Source organism: Wyeomyia smithii, chromosome 2, assembly GCF_029784165.1.
Source record: "Wyeomyia smithii strain HCP4-BCI-WySm-NY-G18 chromosome 2, ASM2978416v1, whole genome shotgun sequence".
In the NCBI taxonomy this organism is placed as follows: domain Eukaryota; kingdom Metazoa; phylum Arthropoda; class Insecta; order Diptera; family Culicidae; genus Wyeomyia; species Wyeomyia smithii.
Window position 1 is genome coordinate 24,818,632 of NC_073695.1, and position 20,613 is coordinate 24,839,244.

At 39.9% G+C, this 20,613-nt stretch overlaps 1 protein-coding gene across 4 annotated transcripts in view; it reads right to left on the reverse strand.

Annotated features, from left to right (window-relative positions):
- Positions 1–8,681: 8,681 nt before the first annotated feature.
- LOC129721018 (tyrosine 3-monooxygenase-like) overlaps positions 8,682–20,613 on the reverse strand; it is an 85,408-nt gene continuing 73,476 nt past the window's right edge. For all 4 annotated transcript variants that reach the window (XM_055673047.1, XM_055673049.1, XM_055673048.1 and 1 more), the window contains 2 exons: positions 17,821–17,947; positions 8,682–10,486 (listed from right to left, as the gene is read on the reverse strand). In XM_055673047.1, coding sequence (XP_055529022.1) covers positions 10,085–10,486; positions 17,821–17,947 — 529 coding nt within the window. In that variant the 3' untranslated portion in view covers positions 8,682–10,084. The remainder of the gene's footprint in view (positions 10,487–17,820; positions 17,948–20,613) is intronic.

The window sequence follows — 20,613 nt, forward strand, 5'->3', positions numbered from 1 at the left end:
GGTGTTTTTTTTCGATTAGTTTTGTGTTGTGCGATAACAATAGCCTGCAGTTTATCGGCAGAAACATCTTCTGCACACTGATAGGGGCAGGCTACCCCGCCAGTGATCTGATACGGCCACTGTTTCACAACACGATGCTGGATCGTCATTGTTTGTTCTGCGGAGACACTCGATTGATCCTACTATCAGCCGTGAGGTCGTGACTTAGAAGTTCGGTGAAGTATTCACTTTAGATTTTTTATCATTATTATTAATATTATTACTATCAATATTATTATTATTAATATTATTATTATTATTATTATTATTATTATTATTATTATTATTGTTGTTATTATTATTATAATTATTATTATTAGTATTACTGTCTTTTTTTTATTTTGATCCCTTGTAATTTGAAAAATTGTTTTTAAAATTTAATATCAACTATTTGATCCCCCCCCCCCACACATTCGAATGTTTATCGTTTGTGTGCGGTAGAGCGTAACGCTCCCGCAAAATGGACGACATGCAGGTGCAACTTTTCCTGGATGTTGAAACAAATGGGGAAGAAATTGAAACTTCCCCCAGCAGTTCTCCCTTACCTTCCCCTGTACCACCACCGCTACCTAGCTCCGTACCAAGAGTACCGGAAATACGGGTAAAAGCCTACCCAGATGCCGCTAGTGGTCCCTACGTTGTTTACTTCCGGCCCATAAAAAAACCTTTGAATATAATTCAAATAGGCAAAGACCTGGCAAAACAGTTTTCGGCCGTAACCGAGATTACGAAGGTGGCCCGAACAAACTGCGAGTTGTCGCGAGTAGCTTGAAGCAAGCAAACGAAATTGCTAGCTACGAGCTCTTTACAAGGGAGTACCGCGTGTACTTCCCCGCTCAGGACGTGGAGATCGACGGTGTGGTTACCGAAGGAAGCCTCACGGTCGATGACATTTAGCGTCACGGGGTTGGCTGCTTCAAGAACCCCCTGACTCAAAATGTAAAGATACTGGATGTCAAGCAATTGCATTCAGTATCCATCGAAGAAGGGAAGAAGAAATTCCTCCCTTCGGATTCCTTCCTTGTAACATTCGCCGGATCCGCACTGCCGAACTACATCTCTTTGGACAGGGTTCGTCTGCCTGTACGCCTGTTCGTACCGCGGGTCATGCATTGCCAAAACTGCAAGCAGTTAGGTCATACAGCCACCTACTGCTGCAACAAGGCACGTTGCAGCAAGTGCGGAGGCAATCATGCTGAGACCGCTTGCAGTGAGGATACTGAAAAGTGTCTTTACTGTGAAGGAACTCGGCATGACCTTTCGGCGTGTCCCGCGTACAAACAGCGCGAGGAAAAAATTAAGCGTTCCCTCAAGGAACGATCGAAGCGCTCTTTTGCAGAAATGCTTAAGAGGGCTAAGCCACCCTCGACAGGAAACATTTTTTCCTTTTTGCCAACCGATGAGGGTACCTCTGACGATCCCGTCGAAGGGTGTTCTTATGCCATGCCAGGAGGATCTAGGAAGAGGAGAATGATCAACTCTCCTAATCTTTCTCGCAAAGGCCGCAAGATAACCCCTAGCGGAATGACCAATAAGCCAACACAACAAGGAAGCGGTGAAGAAAAACCGAAGCAAGTTCCTCCCGGTTTTAACTATAAATCAAACCAGGAGTACCCACCGCTTCCTGGGGCACCAAAAACCCCTCGTGCACCCATTTCTCGATCAGAAGATAAAAAAGAAACAGGGTTCATAAAATTTCCTGATATTGTGGACATTCAGTGATCACCTTCCAATCGTTATCTCAATTGCTAATGGTTCAACTTCCCCGGACCCAATCAATATTTCATACGACCTTACTCGTAATATTGATTGGAAGTCATATGAGACGATCATATCGGAATCTATCGAGTCTCACGAGGAACTTCCTCCGGAGGAAGAATACGCGTTCCTTTCTGGCTTGATCATCGACGCCGCGACTCAAGCTCAGACGAAACCGATACCCGGGGTAACGATTAGACAGCGTCCTCCCAACAAGTGGTGGGACAAAGAGTGCTCTGAACTGTACGCGCAAAGGTCCTCGGTGTATTTGGCCTACCGAAAACACGGTACTCTTGATCTGCTCCGAAAGTACGATGTACTGGATAGACAGATGACGAGTTTAATTAAAGCGAAAAAACGCGGATACTGGCGGCGGTTTGTAAACGCGTTGTCAAGGGAAACAGCGATGAGCACTCTTTGGGACACGGCCAGACGCATGCGGAATCGTAACGTTTCTAATGAGAGCGAGGAATATTCAGGCCGCTGGATACTCGATTTTGCCAAAAAGGTCTGCCCGGACTCTGTACCGGAACAGAAAACCTTTCGCGACGCGTTTTTAGTAGCTACGGAAGAGCCTCCATTTTCGATGTTGGAATTTTCGATGGCTCTCCTCTCGTGCAACAATAAAGCTCCAGGGTTGGATAGAATCAAATTCAACTTGTTGAAGAATCTACCCGACTCTGCAAAAAGACGCTTGTTGGACTTGTTCAACAAGTTTCTTTAGCTGAACATTGTTCCGCACGACTGGAGGGAGGTAAAAGTCATTGCTATTCAAAAACCCGGAAAACCTGCCTCTGACCACAATTCTTATAGGCCGATTGCTATGCTCTCTTGCCTCCGGAATTTAATGGAGAAAATGATCCTCTTACGGTTAGACAAATGGGTCGAAACAAATGGTTTACTTTCAGATACTCAATTTGGCTTTCGCCGGGGCAAAGGGACGAGCGATTGCCTAGCGTTGCTTTCTACTGAAATTCAACTCGCCTTTGCTCGAAAAGAGCAAATGGCTTCTGCATTCTTGGATATTAAGGGGGCTTTTGACTCCGTCTCTGTAAAAGTTTTAAGCGAGAAACTTCACTCGCAGGGACTTTCACCAAATTTGAATAACTATAACTTAACTTTGCTCAATTTGTTGTCAGAAAAGCATATGTATTTCTCACATGGCGATTCGACAACTTCCCGAATTAGTTACATGGGTCTTCCCCAGGGCTCATGTTTAAGCCCCCTTTTATATAATTTTTACGTCAAGGACATCGATGAATGTCTTGCAAATTCATGCACGCTAAGGCAACTTGCAGACGATAGCGTTGTATCCATTACTGGTAGCGAGGCTAGCGATCTGCAAGGACCATTGCAAGATACCTTAGACAATTTGTCTGAATGGGCTCTTAAGCTGGGTATCGAATTCTCTCCGGAGAAAACTGAGCTGGTCGTTTTTTCTAGGAAGCATAATCCAGCTCAACTGCAGCTCCTACTAACGGGTAAAACGATCTCTCAGGTTTTAGTCGCTAAATATCTCGGGGTCTGGTTCGACTCTAAATGCACCTGGGCTTGTCATATTAGGTATCTGACACAAAAATGCCAACAGAGGATTAATTTTCTTCGTACGATTACCGGAACATGGTAGGGTGCCCACCCAGGAGACCTTCTAAGGTTATACCAAACAACGATATTGTCAGTTCTTGAGTACGGGTGTTTCTGCTTCCGCTCCGCAGCAAACACACATTTGATCAAACTGGAACGAATACAATATCGTTGTTTGCGTATTGCCTTAGGTTGCATGCAGTCGACCCATACGATGAGTCTTGAAGTGCTAGCGGGTATCCTTCTGTTGAAACATCGCTTTTGGAATCTCTCTTATCGGTTGCTAATTCGATGCACAGTTATGAACCCATTAGTAATTGAAAATTTCGAGAGGTTGGTCGACCTTCAATCCCAAACCAGATTTATGACTTTATATTTTGACTACATGGCTCAAGATATTAATCCTTCTTCATACGATTTCTCCAATGTCGTACTTTTAGATACTTCTAATAATGCTATATTCTTCGACACCACCATGAAAGAAGATATTATTGGTATCCCGGATCAATTGCGACCGCAAGAGATCCCTAAGATTTTTTCCAATAAGTTCAAACATGTTAGTTGTGATAAAATGTTTTACACTGACGGATCTAATCTAGATGAGTCAGGCTTCCGTGTACGTCGCAGAACTTGCCGCTATTCAGTACTCTTTTGGGATCATCGAAACCCTGCCCATAGACCACTACTTCATCTTCACAGACAGTCTCAGTTCCATTGAGGCTCTGCGATCGATGAAGACTGTGAAGCACACCCCGTATTTCCTGGGGAAAATACGGCAGTTTTTAAGTGCTTTAACAGATAAAAATTACCGGGTTACCTTAGCGTGGGTCCCTTCTCATTGTTCCATTCCGGGCAATGAAAAGGCTGACGCTTTAGCAAAGGTGGGTGCTATTGATGGCGATATTTATAGTAGACCAATTGCTTGTGATGAATTTTATAGCATTTTGCGTCAGAGAACACTCAACAGTTGGCAATCATCATGGAACTCAGATGAACTGGGACGGTGGCTACATTCCATTTTTCCTAAGGTATCGACGAAAGCATGGTACAAGGGGTTGGATGTAGGTCGGGACTTCATTCGCGTGATGTCTAGACTTATGTCCAATCACTACACGTTAAACACGCATCTCTTTCGTATAGGGCTTGTAGACAGTAATCACTGCGTTTGTGGCGATGGCTACCATGACATCGAGCATGTTGTTTGGTCGTGTGCCGAATTCTGTGATGTGAGGTCCGAGCTTATAGATTCCCTCCGGGCCCGAGGAAAACAACCGAACGTTCCCGTTAGAGACATTCTGGGAAGCGGTGATCTTCAGTACATGACACAACTGTACTGTTATTTGAAAAAGACTGACATTAAAATTTAATATTCTTTTGTCTATTTGTCAGAATACCCGTATACGACGCTGGAGACACGAACACGAAGAGCCTAAATCTATGTTTGAAAAAACAAAAAGAACACCAGTCGAAACACAAATAGATCGTATATCTTAATTAGTTTAAAGCAAGAATTGTATCTCCCCTCCTCTCACCTTTAATCCCCACTAGCTCGTAGTCGGCCACGAGAAATAAAAAAAAGGCCTCCCTCCTTTTCCCGCTAATCTAGAATTAATAAAAAGTGTACTTGGCTCAGTTAAACTTAAAATTGTATCGTGCCGTGTCAAATAAACCATATTTAAATAAAAAATTAAATCATTTTCCTACACGCAAAACTTTTCCTTATTACTTGAGAAGCAATAGCGCAAAATTACCTTTTAGGTAACAAATCCATTACTTAAAAAGCAATAAAATTCTTCTCCAGTCACGTAACAACACATACTGTCATATATTTAGCACGTGTTATGAGAGTACGGCTATCTAATAATGGTCGTTTCAACCACATGCAACGTTTTTTCTGTCGAAAAATGCTCCCTCTCCACCTCAAGTCGAAAAAAATCACACACCGTCGCATAAGTTGCACATGTTACAAGTTTTTTCAATCTCCAATTCATCCGGTGGGCGTGTATTAGTTCGCTCGTTGTATGCATACGGAGCAGCGAAAAAATATGACAAGAGCTGCCAAGCAACATTTTCCCCGTCATAGAGTATGCAAACGTTGATGATTTCAAAGACTTGAAATGCGCTCTAAAATGACATCACGATCTGTAAACTGCATTAGAGAAAAATAAAAACATTCGCTTTCTTGCAAGCTTGCAAGCACATAATCATTGGTTCATGAAAACTCATTTGGACCTGTTTGAATATACAAAACTCGTGCCCATCCAGAACAATATTCGCAACTTCGGCAACTCTGGTCAGACAGTATTACATATTTCCATTTCAAGTAAACACTGGGGGACGAAACGAAAGTGTTTCTTATTGGACATTTGAGGTTGACGGTTGAGATTCTGATTGTGTGTGGATGAAGGGAGACAAAAATGAGCCAGATCGTTGCATCAATACAAATGCAGCGAGTGAAGTCTTGCCAACACATGCATTTCGGTGCTTGGCTGTATGTTCTCCTGCAGAAACACATACAAGCGTGTGGCCGTCATAATTTTTATTACTTTTTGTTTGTTACTTTTTGTAATTTTGTATAATGCGCAGTCATAAGACACAAAAAGTAATAAAAAATTGCCCAAAAGTAATAAAATATTCCCCGTTTGCGTTGGGTGTAGTTCTGAAGTTTAAATCCAGAAGTGGTACGGTCGTTTTTAGTTTTGCGTTAAATTTCTCAAAAATTCAAAATGGCACCACTGTTGCTCCTTATGTTGGAATGTGTTCAAACTCGGGAAAATTTGTTGTTGCGTCAAAATACATAAAAAATCATACATAGAAGCCAAGGCAGAAGAAAAAGTAAATTTTTGTTGCGATTAGACGCCACGTTGAATGGAACAACATCAAGAAAAGGTTTATTGGAACAGTCGGGTTTACTCGGGTATCTCTCAGTGAAATCTGATGAACTTTCAAAAGCTAGAGAGGCATTAGTGTTCATGGTAACAGGAGTTGATAAATCGTGGGAAATACCAATTGGATATTTTTTTATTGATTCCCTTCATTCCGATCAGAAGGATTCACTTGTGTCGCACATAATATCCTATTCAGCAGATATTAATGTTACTGTAACTTATTTTTGATGGGACTGCAATCAATATTGCATTTGCGAACAAATCGGGTGCTAACCTGAAAAATGGAGATAATTATAAAAGTTTTTCTTCCTCACCCAGGAACAGAACCAATATTTATAATCATAGATGTTTGTCACATGGGCAAAATTATGAAGAATACATATGGTGCTGAAAGTGTATTCAAATCAGAGCATGGCCTTATCGAATGGAAGTTTTCCGTTAAGTTAAATGATATCCAGAACCTCCGTGGCCTATACATTGCTGGGCGATCCGTGCAACGCCATGTCAATTTTGCTAACGAAAAAATGAGAGTTGATTGATAATAATCTGAGCGGCGTTAAGGAATATTTCCGGCGAAATTCAGCTGGTTCACCAAAAAAAAAAAACGGTACGAAGACATGTTAACAACAGAAGTTTCACGGATTGTCACATGAAAATATTAATGACAGGGTTGCCCAATCCGGATGAAAATTTGTTTACTTTAGAAGTTTTTTGGACATAAAAAATAATTAGGAATATGGATTGTGGATCAATTTTAGAGGTTGGGAGAGTGATAAAAAAGACTAGTACTTACAATACGTCATCAAGTTCATCTACTGCGCTGTGACGAGGAGTTATTTTGAGAGATAGATTTCTGCTTTCAACAGAATCCAGTACCGACGTATAAAGAGTTACAAAGCTTATTATTCATCGACTGGTTTGAACATAGAAAAATAATCATTAAAAATATTATTGTATATTATTGGATAGATTGGACGATGAAATCGAGACGAATGGCCGCTTATGGTAAAGGAAAGTAGCAATACTCAGAGGGAGAGATATGCGAAGAGAATGTTGTGAGCCAAACGAACAAGAAAGGTAACACATTGAAAGGAGTTGCAATCGGGTACAATATAGGATATATTTATTTTCACACGTTGTTCATGTTTTATTGCTAAACAATAAATTGAGAATGCTCACAAATTGGTTAATCACCGTGATTTTTACCTGGTGGTTCACAAACCTTCTGTATGATCAACAAAATAATGATCAATGATGGTGAGAGTAAATAAAATGAATCATCAACCTAAAATTTAACAACTGCGCGGTTTTTGTGATACATTTTATTATTCCCCAGGACTTTCATTGTCACCACCGGCTATATGAGTTGAATAAAAAAGTAAGTCAACATTGCGCTTTGAGAAGAAATCTGGCACATGTGAAACCTAGTTGCCAAATTGTCGGTTTTTTCCATCGCTTATCTCTCTCTCTCTCTCTCTCTCTTTCTCTCTCTGAGTATCTCTAAAGAAAAGTGCTCTTCTACCTAGACAGCTCTTCCACGATATGATCGATGAATTGTAATCTTCTAACCTTTAACTTTGTGTAGAAAAACCACAGACAAACAGACGTGCGTCCAGAGAGATAACTATCATTTTGAAATTTTGTTTAGTTGCTAGTAATGCCGCTGGTATTGCTATAAGCAAGCTCCACAAAAATAGTGTAGTAAGCTCTACAAAATATTCTCAACAATTTCCAGGAGTTGAGTCGACACCGCCATCAGCGTATCTACCTGCAAAATGGGTGCATCTGTTCTCCAGGAGGAGTAGCAAAACGTCGTCTGATTGGCATCCAGCGGCTAAATAAAAAGTGCGGTTCCAACCCACTACTTCCTAAACTGAATAGGGACCTTGGGATAGCAACCTACTGTAAATGAAAACAATAACATTATTGAAAATAAAAGAAGAGATCAATTTGAACTACACAGCAACAAACACAGGTTTTCTAGAACGGCTAGTATAGTTCAATTTCGGGAAGAATAAAAAAGAAGAAACATTTGTCTATTTTTCTCTTCTGTATTGCTCAAAATATAGCTCGTACAATGGTTCAACAATCAGCGTAAATATTTTTTTTTGTTTGACTCTCTATAGGTTTATATCAACAACACTCCTCTCGCCACTGATTTTTGTTTTTCATCATAGATTGGACGAGAGCAAAATGGATACGATTAAAAACGGCAAATAAAATGAAATCCAAAGTTAATAAAAACGAAAGAGTATTTCTGTTTCGTTACTTTATCTGGCTGTGAGACCGAGGGCCGAGATCAACCGAAATGTGGTGTTGTTAACTTTTTGTTTTCTAGTCAATTTGATTTCGTCCTTTTAGTATTTTAGGGGAGGGTGATAGAAGTTCTTTTTGGGGGGGTACTACTACTGATTATTTGACTCATTCGCGCGTATATTTAAATATATAGTTTCTAAATCGTATCGCCGAATCTTCTTCATTCACTTTGTTTGCTTGCTTGCAGGCTGGCTTAGCTTGTCCTCAACTAGAATCAACCGTCAGGATAAAATAACGCTCATCTTAAAATCTTATAGAATATCGCAGACACATACGTTTTTTAGATTAAAGTAGAATGTTGCTTTTTTATGGGTAGTAAGTAGTATAGACACCTACCGAATTTTTGTTTTGTTTCTTTGTAATATTCATTCAATAGTGCGACAGCAATGCGTTGGATAGTTTGTTTGATCTGGTTCTTTAATCGATTTTCTCTTTTCAAAATGAACATTACACTTTCGTCTTGATTTTTACTTGCTTGCGGAGGTGCATTGTTATAAATATAAATATATGCTTTTCACATAAAAAAAAAATGATGCAATTATAAAAAAAACGTGAAATAAACGATAATCGAGGAATTTGGACTTGCAGGCTGTGTACAATATTCTGCTGACCTATACTGACGGGTTTATAACAAAGCAAATTTAAAAAAAAACTGAGAAAACCCTAACCTGAATCCCTCTTTTGTAGGAAAGCGCGCGCGTCTCCACAAAAGCAGTCACTCTTTCGCGGACGTAGAAGTTATGGTTTTTTCCTACTAATCGAGAAACCCGGCAAGGGCCCCCGCGGTGCCCTACACTAGCCTGATCTGAGAGAAGAAGCTGCAACATGTTCTAGCTCAAAAATATATGGAATAATTTAAGTATACACTAATTTAAATAGTAAATAATACTTAAGTTACGCTCTTTAAATAAAAGATAGGCTTCCTGAAAACAATATTCCTACTCTACAGTGAACGATGTACAACAGGGGGGCTCTTGTTGCAACGAGGGCGGAGTGGTGGGACATACGCAGCAGGGGCGATTCTAAGGACTCTGAACTTTCGACTTCCAAAATAAAGGTAGATAAAGAGGGATGCAAAATCTGTGGGAGAGACGGAGGAATTTAAGACTTTCGCTGTACTCAAGTTTTAACACTCAGAACGCGAAATTTTGTTCGAACGCCAAAGTTGGGCCTGGAAGTGTTTCGAGAGATTTCAGGATCCTGCTGGTGTTTGGAAGCGTTCATATTCTCCGGAAAATATGAACGTTAGCTGCCTAGATTATTCGAGTTGTGGTGCCTTCTGCCTAGCGTCCTAGGCGAAGGCGAAGGATGTTTGCTGAATACTAACAATGTCCTGGTTGCAAAGGTGACCCCGGGTGGAAGATTTTCCCAATAGTGATGAAGGTGGTGCTTTAGGTGCAAAATAAAGTTGCGAATATTGTCGTTCGTATGTTGGCTGTATGCGGCCGGTAAGGGCCGCAAGGCGCTCTGGCTGGTCGGAAGCTACCTTAGAACGGATCTTAGCAGAACGGTTGTCGCAGCTTGGCGATCGCATTCGTTAGGTGCAGGATTTCGGTGTTCATCTGGGAGATTAGGGTGTCGAGCTTCTCGACGGAATCAAGCACCTCCACCCGTTCGGTGTGTGGGTTGAAGCGTACCTCGAACGGGCGGGACATGGTCGAGACCCAGCGTCTGAATTTTTCCTTGGCATCCTCGAAACTCTCGGCGACGTAGTAGATCGGCTGGTACTCCTGATCCTGGTACGGCTGGACGGCAGTGCTGGCCGGGTCGAATGGGCGGTGCTCCGGCTTGTCGCTGATGGCGTGCAGCAGCTCACCGTAGGCGGACAGCAGACCTGCACCGTAGGCCTTGACCTCGTTATTCTCCTTGCACAGACCGAACTCAACCGTGAACCAGTACACCTAGAAGAGAACGGAAAAAATACGTTGTAGTAATTTATAATCAGTTTTAAAAGTGTTTAAAATAACACTGAGCGAAATGATTTAAATAATTGAAAAAAAAACATGAAAATAACACGGTGCAAGTCAAACAATCAAAATTTTATCAAGATATTAAGGACGGCCTTTTTTCGAAAAAAAAAAATGAAGTTAGGTTTTATTTCATTTGACGATTTTGAGCGTAAAAATCTCAGGTTCCACCCAATAAACCGCGCCAGAATTGCTACTTTATGCATGCGTCAGCGGTGCAAACAATCGATAAAAATTTTATACACGTAGTTCTAATGATTATCGAGAAAATTATCTTGCCAAATTCGGGCAAAATTCGAGCCACATTTTACCACAGACTAAGGGACATAACTCTTTGAACAAATTTTTAATAAAATCATCGTTCGGATGATACCAGTACTTGACGTTAGTAGCACCAGCACCATCTGCTGCCGTGTTCGCGCTGCGTATGGTATTCCGACATCAGCGCTAGTGTACGTGCATATGTCAAATTGGAAACCACAAATTATGTATGAGATTGCATGACAGCGCCCCAGAAACTGTTATCGCGCGATGACTGTTATTCGATTGGAATTTTGTAATGATCGTTTTTTGTGGCGATGGAGCTTGGTTCCAGTGTCACGTCTGTTGGTCCGTGGTTTTACCTTAAACAGTTTTCTAGGAGTTTTCAATAAGTCTTGAAACGCTGCGAAATTGATTCCAGTTATTTCGGTTTTAAGGAGGAATGTGCCCAATTTTTTAAACTATGAAATATGTTTAAAAACATAGAACATGTCCAGTTGTTTGAGACTATCCGTGGCTTCAGTTTAAACGTGAAGAGCTCTGATTGCTCGGAGAATTCTATCCAAAAAGTATCCGGAAAACATGCTTGATAACGCCATCGTGCAATGATTCATTTTAGTGAGTATAGAGAAAAGTGACTTTTCACCGACGCACACTAGCAAACGTATTGTATTGTTTTTGTGTACCTCAAACTGCAAATCATCGCGTCGCCTTGTTCCGACTTTTTACCATTTTTTCCTTTTCTTCAACTACGGTCCCTATTATAAAAACCGAGGCGAGCAACTTGCCTCGCTTCAAGTCAGTAGCGATGCGAGCAAAATGTTGCATTAGAGAAAGCGGATGAAGTTTGGTTGATGACAGCTGAGTCACGAACGAATCGAGCAGCTCACTCGACGAGCTACTCGTTCAAAATCCAGTCGGTTTGCCATTCGCAATAGACCATCGCACAGCGATGCACGAGTTTGACAGATACTGGTGCCTTTGTTTACCTTCTGGCGATACAGTTTGGTTCTCGATTTAAGTAAATCATTTGAATTACGACTAAAATGCTTTTTAAATGTTGTATTTGAGGTGCCAGAACACTAAAAATAATTTGAAGTTGAGCAGCATTTCCACTACGTATAAAGCATAAAGCCCAAAACGTAAACAAAGTTACCACTATCTGTCAAAAAAGTAAGCTTAAAAGATTTCGTGCGATGGAATGTACCAAAATTGGTCATGCAAGTATAAGTTTCGTAATAGTGGCCTACCACATACATAAGACATAAGTAACAATCAGGAAGAAATTTCGACTACTTTGTGATAAGGTCGTATGTCTAAACGTAAACGAAACGAGTGAGAGTTATATTCCTTGTACTTCACAAGCATAAATCATCTCTCACTAGTTTTGTTTACGTTTAGACATACGAACTTATCACAAAGTAGTCGAGATATCTTACAAAAAGTTGGTACAAAATGAACTACTCTAATGGTACCATCTTCTGAAAAAATCATTGTTTGAGTAGTTTATGAAGGCGGTGTACGTGCGCAGCCCTGCATTTGTCTTGTTTCCACTCGAACAATGCTGCATTGATTTTGTAAAGAAACTTTTGGCAGTTCCTTTTCTGATTTTTCTTCGAGGCTCGATGAAACCGCAAAAAAAATATTTCGTTCATTAATCGTCGACCAGTTTTATGGATTCCTGGTTACGCATAAAAAGTATTTTAAAACATTAGAACATTCAAAAAATTTTCAACTGAATTTTTGTTAAGCTGCTCAAAACGTAGCATTGCAAAGAAAACAGAGTATAGACATGTAAACGAAGCGGCCTAACCTCACTTTTTCGACAGTTCAGCAAAGTTCGTTTACAAGGTGTTACTCTATTTACAAAGAAGACTAGTACAAGATATCTGACTCTTGCAGTATGCAGCGGACACGAATGTCACTGCTCGTGAATGGAAGTCGAACTAATATGTATACGGGTAATTTGATGATGACAGCGAGGTGAATTTTCAATATCTTTGTATGGTCCTGCCATTTTATTTTCAATATCCTTATAAAGTGCTACCATCTAGTTTTCATTTTCTTTTTGTGGATTATGTATGATAAATGGATTTTGCTAACAATCACAGTTTTATGCACATTTAAGTCATTGGATGGCAGCACTAACCATTAATAAAGCTGTCGTGGGCAAAATGTATTATTATTAACAACTGGAAGTCAGGTATCTTGTTCTAGTCATCTTTGCCTATTAACAAACGTGTTAGTTCCAAGCGTTGAAAAAAAAACCAACGAATCTCTGTTTTATTTGCAATGCTACGTTTTGAGCATCTGGATAAAAATTAAGTTGAACCTCATTGAGTGTTTCAAACTTTTAAATTAAATATACTTTTCATTCGAGACCAAGAATCGGAGGATGGTAATGAACGTAATCGCCAAAAAAGAGCGAAAATTCGAGACAAGAATTTGCAATGAATTACAGTACAGTTATCATTTAAATTTGCGTGGAATATCGTGGATTTTTTTATCATAAGCGATGGAGGCAATTCTTTATAGGCGATTCAATATAAAGGTTTTTTACTGTGTAGGACATGACCAATGGAACACATAAAGGTATGGAAATGGTTTGCATCTCAGGTTTAAAGAGCTCAATTTTGTTAAAAATGATGACGCAGAACTCCAAAAACATTTTGGAAAAAACAATAAAGATTTTTTCAAGATTTTTCTACAAGTTTTGAAAGCTTTAAGCTGAACATGCATTCCAGCGCCATTAAACAATGCGGCATACCGTTTCAAACGTCACTTGAACGTTGATCGAGCCTCTTTGTTGCTACTAACACAATGTCTTTTTCTTTCTCACCTGTATATATATATTTCATTGATCTGGAGTGCCTGAATACAGAGTGGCACCATGTCATCCAAGGTAACGCTGATACTACTGGTAACACTTAACATCCTTTCTCTTTTCTACGCACGAATTTAAAAGGTTGTTTTCTCGATTGGAATAACACTGACAGATAATTTTTGTTTCAATTTTGACAGTGTCGCCACTCTGTGTACAGACACTCTAGTCGTATCTTGTCTTATAGATTTCGTTGATCCTAATAGACTATTTTACGAACTGACAGATGTTACGGAGCTGAAGTTGATGTTGCTTTTACGTGCGTTATGTCAGCGGTTCCGTGTTCATCAAATTTCATTCATGAGTTGAATACAGAAAAGTCTCGTAAAATGGTCTATACTAATTATTCTCTAACCTTCTATCGAAATCGGTTGATCAACTGTACTGCCGTAATCTCGCAGACTGACGTAAGCGCCATTTTTTCAAATATGAGGTTCTTATGCCAATTTGTTCGTTATTCGAAGACCAATCTTTTGGTATCTTTCTTTTTGTTATAACTTACTTTTCGTACGTTGCATAAAATCAGGAAAACAAAATGACGTATGCACCATCAATACAAAAGTGACAAGTAACCCGTTCGTTTTTGGGCCGTATTGAAAAATTGATGAAATGAAGCAAAGCAAAGCCTTGGTGCTACATTCCGTATCGGAATTCGACCTTCTGTTTTACTATACACAGACTTCGCAGCCATTTGTTAAAATGAACAGGACAATTGCGGGGCTAGCGCTACGATCCTACTGACACTAACAGTCTCTACCGAGCCGGGACTCGAACTTACGACGACTGGCTTGTTAGGCCAGCATCGTACCTCGAGGCCAGCTGGGAGATTGTAAGCTGATAAAATGAATGTACGTCATAATGTTGTATCACGGCAGTGTACTAGCGATTTAAAAAAAATTAAACATCATAAAAACTACATTGTCTGAGCAAACTGTGATTTAAAAAAAATTATCGCTCTCCTTCGTCTTTTTTAATTCTAGAAAATAAAAATTTAAACTGCTCAACGCTGTTTCATAAGCCTTTATATCTGCGCTAGTATTGGTTGTCAATTTTACAAATACATGTTTTTCACTGGTTGCAAATAAAAAACACACTGGTGTGGAACAAAAAATTCTGATTGTCCCGAGATTTTATTTCAGTTGTAAGCCGATTTTTAGTTGTATTTAATTTGTTTTTCCACCGAAACAAAGTTTGTTAATGTTGGTTACACAAATGACCTGCAATTCATCCGAGCTGAAATATTCCGAGTATCAGCTGATTTCTTGATTAACGAAAAAAACGATTTTATACGGTTACACGAGCAAGCCTGTATTTGTGAGATCTAGCGCGGAACGTTTTATGTACCAACTATCATTCAAGAGATTTAGAGCGGTTTTTATTTTTTTTAATCACCTTCAGAAAAACTTACTCTTCTAGTTGATATATAAAAATCAGAAATTCCAAAGAGTTGAACAACCCAATTGCAAAGCTAAATGGCAATCTCTGACAGTTGTCAAATTGGAGGTCATCTTAAAACAATGAGGTATACATAGGTGAGGACGAAAAAGACACTTGTCTGTATGAGTAGCGAAAAATAGGCAAAAACCACGTGCTTTTTGGCTGTGACATAGATCTCCAAAAACAAGCAAATGCCATTTGAAATTGTATTCCGCATTGTTTATTAACACATGAAGGCTGTTTCAGCCGTAAACTGTCACAACTTGTGAAAAATTATTGAAAAAATATCCAGCTTTCTACGCACCATAATGGCTGGTGCTATAATGCGTGTTCGTAATTTGCAAACCTCTCTGCTTACGTCAGTTCCGTGATTTCTGGAGTTTTAGCAGGGCTATGCTATAAACGTCAAATCCGATATAAAAGACGCGTTACCAAATTTGACACTGTGGTACCACTGACGTTGCGGTTCCACTGACACAGCAAGGGATACTCATTAAACGTCACACCCCTGAGTTTCAGTAACACTAATGTTGCTAGATTTATTGTTTTCCTTGCGAAATACATGAAAAGTCAAACTGACGTAAGCAGAGTTGTCAAAAGGGTAGGTAACATATTATGAATTTTTCATTATAGCGTCCGCCATTATGGCGAAATAAAAAAAAATTGAGTTCTCGTTCCACTGTGAAATGGTTCAAAATTAGAGAGTACATCATCTAAGTAACGTGTTTTCTTTGCAACGTTGCATTTCAACCGAGGGAAATTATACGAGGGAAACTATTCTCAATAAACCTTCGAGTTGTATATTTTTACAAGTAACGCGATGCTTTCTAGTAATAACAATACTTGATGATTTTTCATTCGTCTCGTTCAAAGAGACTTTGTTGCACCATAACATTGGAAAAGAGACAGAGCGTTCTTTGCAAAAGCAAGACAACTCCAGAAAATTTTTCTTAACCTTTTCTTAACAGGCACTAAATGTTTTACTGTGACAAATTTACTTGTTCACGATCGGCATTTTGAACGCATCAGTTCTTGTGTTGATCATTTTTTTCGAGCACGAAAGATCAGCGGGAAAACTGTAATTAATTAATTTCGATCGATTGACTATTCAATTAAGCCGATTTCCGCCTGCTGCACAGCACATGCCATTAACTATCCAGTGGTTCACATTCAGAGGTGTCACCTTGTAAACTTGAGCAAAATCATCGAGAGTTGCAAGGTGAATAGAAATAAGCCAATCGATTACTATCGGTACCGGCATTAGGTGGGCGTCGTCCAGCTGCAGAAACTAGCTAAGCCAAGCGCGCCTTGAACTTATTGTAATGCCACTATTTATTTTCAGTTATTGACAGGAACAGGGTGACCTGGTTGGAAAATGGAGTGATTTCCAAAACATTGATCGCGCTTTTAGTTTTCGTGTATCTATAAAAATAAATTGCTGTTTTTAATAGCAAAATTAAACATGCCTTCACCAACAATCGACACCCTGTCCCGCGACAGCTAACTGCACTCGAGGAAATCTTTTTCGCACCGCAATCGAAACTGTTTCATCAAACCGTCATCCGCGTCCCCACCGATGGCTGCCTTGACCGTAACGTATAATAATAACAAGCCGGATGGAAAATCGTTAAAAGCACAACAACAATTTTTACGATCGCTCGAATTTGCACTATTGTCCCATCAGGCTGTGCAGCAATAGCAACGTCAAATGTCGTTGTACAAACAAACACACACATCCACACATCTACGAAGTGCCTCTCAGAATGATCCGAGGTACAAACCGCACCGAACCGCAGCATATCGGATCGGAATTGGAACCGATTTAGCCCTCCACCCTCCCGGCTCAGCCTCGGCCGATGTGGCTGCCAACTTGATCGCATCACACCTGTTTAATTCATTTATTAGAGGTGTACCGAAGCGCCATAAATCACCACCCCATGACTTGAATGCGCGATTAACCTAGTGGCACAGACTCGACCGCTTGACGTGTCTCGTTCGGTAGGCTCAGGAGGAGGGCCCGAATCTCTTCTTAGCATATTCTAAACCGCGGGTGGCGGGCGTGTGAATTTTATGCATAATTTTGTACTCGCGACTAAGTAAAGGCTCTAAATGCAAAACAGCGCATCTTCGTGTCAGCCAATGTGGGTGCGCTTGATCGCAAAATTGTTTAAATAATCATAACCGCTCCAGCAGCGGACTATGCGCGAGCCGGCGTTGAAAGGGGGGAGGTGGTTTTGAGTGGCCGAGCGCAGCATGTGAACCATGTAGTGCTGCTTAAGTATACAACAGCTAGAACGCGGTAATGACCTTGGAGATCTTACGTTCAAGTTATTACTGCTGGCTGGTTCCATTACCGACCAGGGTTGAAGTGTCCGCTGCTGGCGATCGACGCTTGCACTGCGTAGGAGCGAAGAGGTCACGAAGTGATTTGCACATAGCCAAGAGAGGTCAACGAATCCGCGTCGAGCGCGCGTGAGGCAGATCACGTTGCACAACGGACCTAGAGGAATCACTCAACCCCTGCCGGGGGCTGTTAACTGGATTAGAATGCGACCCTGATGGTCGTTATGCAGTTACCCTGAATTTCGGTCACGTCGGGTTTATTTCCTTAGCATTTTTTGTGTAGAATTGTCGTTGAAATAAATGTGGCGCCTCTTATTATAGGATGTAAAAATAAAGTGCAACTTACCGTGGAAAGCTTTTCGATTTCCTCATCCGATGCTCCCAGCGAGGCTAATCCGATTTCTTGTGAGAATTGAGCGAAGCTCGGGTCGGCCAACAGAGGCATGTGGCCCAGCAGCTCGTGGATGCAATCGCTGTAAAGTTAGAGAAAGAGAGAAAAAAAGAAATAGAATTATAAATCAGATCACCGGAGGGAATTTCTTTTTTCTTTCATCGCAGTCGGTCATCCCTTGAGAGTCAAAAGATCAGCCAGATTGATTTTCCATTTTGTTTCGATGAATTGAAGTAACGTTAGCGAAAGAAAAAAACGCATGTCGAAAGTCAAAAGGCAGCACAGTACCGTGTAAATCAATTACATCGTCAATTCCTGCGCATCCTACCAGACTATTGTTTCAACAAGCCACCGTGAAAAGTGTTCGTAATATTTCCCATGCGAAAGTTTTCACCACTTCCAGTCGCTCTCCACCGAAGCTAATTGAGTTTGTATCCATTGCTATTACGGGTCCCACCGACCGGTTTCCTTTTAAATTTTCCCTTGGCCCCGGGTAGCGTAGTGCACAATAGTTCTACCCTGGACCGGGGAAAAAGGCATGGCAATTATCGTCGCACTCTTTCCACAGCCAGGCAGCAAAACACTTGTTGCTTCTTGGCCGTAGGGTAATATCATCAATTGCTGGTTTTGCACACGCGCCCCTTTTCTATGCAGTTGGCGACCGGAAGGAAACTGATCCGGTGCAGAGCTTTCGCCTTAAGGGAAAAACATTTTCCGTCGAGGGGGAGGGCGTCGTCGGTTCGGTTGCTTTCGCAAAGACGAACTTTGAGGGAACACAACATCAAAAGCTGCCTCTGGCCTGAGTGCTGGCAATCTGCGAGCTACAGCTAGAGTGTGAGTGCGGTGATTTCCGTCGAAATCATTTTATTCTATTATTTCGACTTGTTCTTGTGTTTCACCCAGTGAGGTGGCGGTGGTGAATCGCGCAACAGGAAAAGTCGGAAAGCGACAGGAAATCATGCGAAGAAAGGAAGAAGAGAGACAGAGACAGCTTTGGCTGAGCAAGAAATGTTTTTGTGGAATATGCTCATAATTAGCGTATTTCGAGGCGATTGCTATTTTCTCAGTTAATTGTAGCAGTGACTTTATGAACAAATTTTTACTTGATTTTAGTTTTACAAAACAAGGAAAAAAATAGAATCTTTTCATCCTTTAAAAGGAATGAGTAATAATTTGATTTGATATCGAATTTCAATAAAGCATCAAAGCACTGTTCACAAAAACGCATTCAGATCAGAATCAGAAGAAATGTTTCTCTGATAGGTATGAAAAATGCATAGAAAATTTTATGATAAGATAAAACATGAAAAAAAAACATGAGTATTGTTTCTGGAGTTGACATTTGAATTCACAGTGATATAGAGCAGCATTAAAAATAAATACTGTCCACTCTAGTATTTCTTAACGTTGATATCACAGGCAACTATTGTTGTGGCTGACGATATTGCAGTTATTTTAAATTGGCACGCACGGTTTCATAAACCATTCTGTATTAGTGTAGATTAAGTATTTTTCCCATTCGATTCATAAGACATAACGGTAGCTAACGTTTCACTTTTTTTGTAAGATTTGGACCACTGCGACCATTGTTTTGATTTTTTGTGGTGTAACGTTTTACATACGTTTGAGCGTAACGCTGTACTGTCAGCTGGTGTGTCATTTACCTAAAGGTGTTATGTCAGAATCGTTACATGAATCAGCCTAACCTCACTTTTTTGACAGTTTGGAACGATATGGAGCGAATTTGGAGCGATGAATCGATTATTTTGTTATTAAGGAGATTTTGACCTGTTTCATTAAAAATGAATACATAATAATGTAATGAATGTAATAATGAATACATTTGCGATGTAATAATGAATACATTTCTATTAGCGTAGGTTGATTTTGAAAAGCATAAGAACCTAGGGGCAAGACACTATTGATATGTTGTGAAATATTTCCAATATTCAATACAGGTCGGACTCAATTATCCGGAACATCAAAAAAAATTTCATTCCGGATAATCGAGTTTTCTGGATAATCGAATCACAGAAAAAATATTAAAATTTGCTATTAGCGAACATAAAATAAATATTTCCTCTTTCTTATTAAACTTCCAAGATGCAGTGGCGTAACCAGAAATTTTTTTCTGAGGTAAAAAGGATAAAATCTTGAGAAGCAAAAGAAATAAATTAGACATTAATAAAAAAAATTATTATTTTTACTTAATTTGAATATGTCCCATACATGCCGGAAGTGACATAAATGGCCACAAATATGCCAGAAGGGATGGTAAAGGTAAAATTTCGGAGTAAAAATTGAGAATGAACACCGAAAAAATAAAATTACGAATAATCGAGTCTGAAATTCCGAATAATCGAGTCTCCGGATAATCGAGTCCGACCTGTATTGCAAAGTATTCATCGTTGCATTTTTAGGCACCCCTCTATCTATATCATAGCTCATTAACGTTACATTATCGTTGGAGAGATGTCAATTGACAGATAAACGATAAAAATCAAAATATATCAACCAATATCGTGTAATATTAGCGAAATATTTTTATTAAAATAAAGGTGTCTAACCCCTAGATGATAACAAAACTCAACAAAAATCTCTTTCTGTTTCTTTTGATTAAATACATGAAGACTTCAAACTGACGTAGGCAGAGTCGTCCTTATATCCGACTCTCACCCTTTTAAAAAATTACTCAAGATTTTTTATTATATCCTTAGAATTGAATGATTCAGTGGATAAATCGGAGTA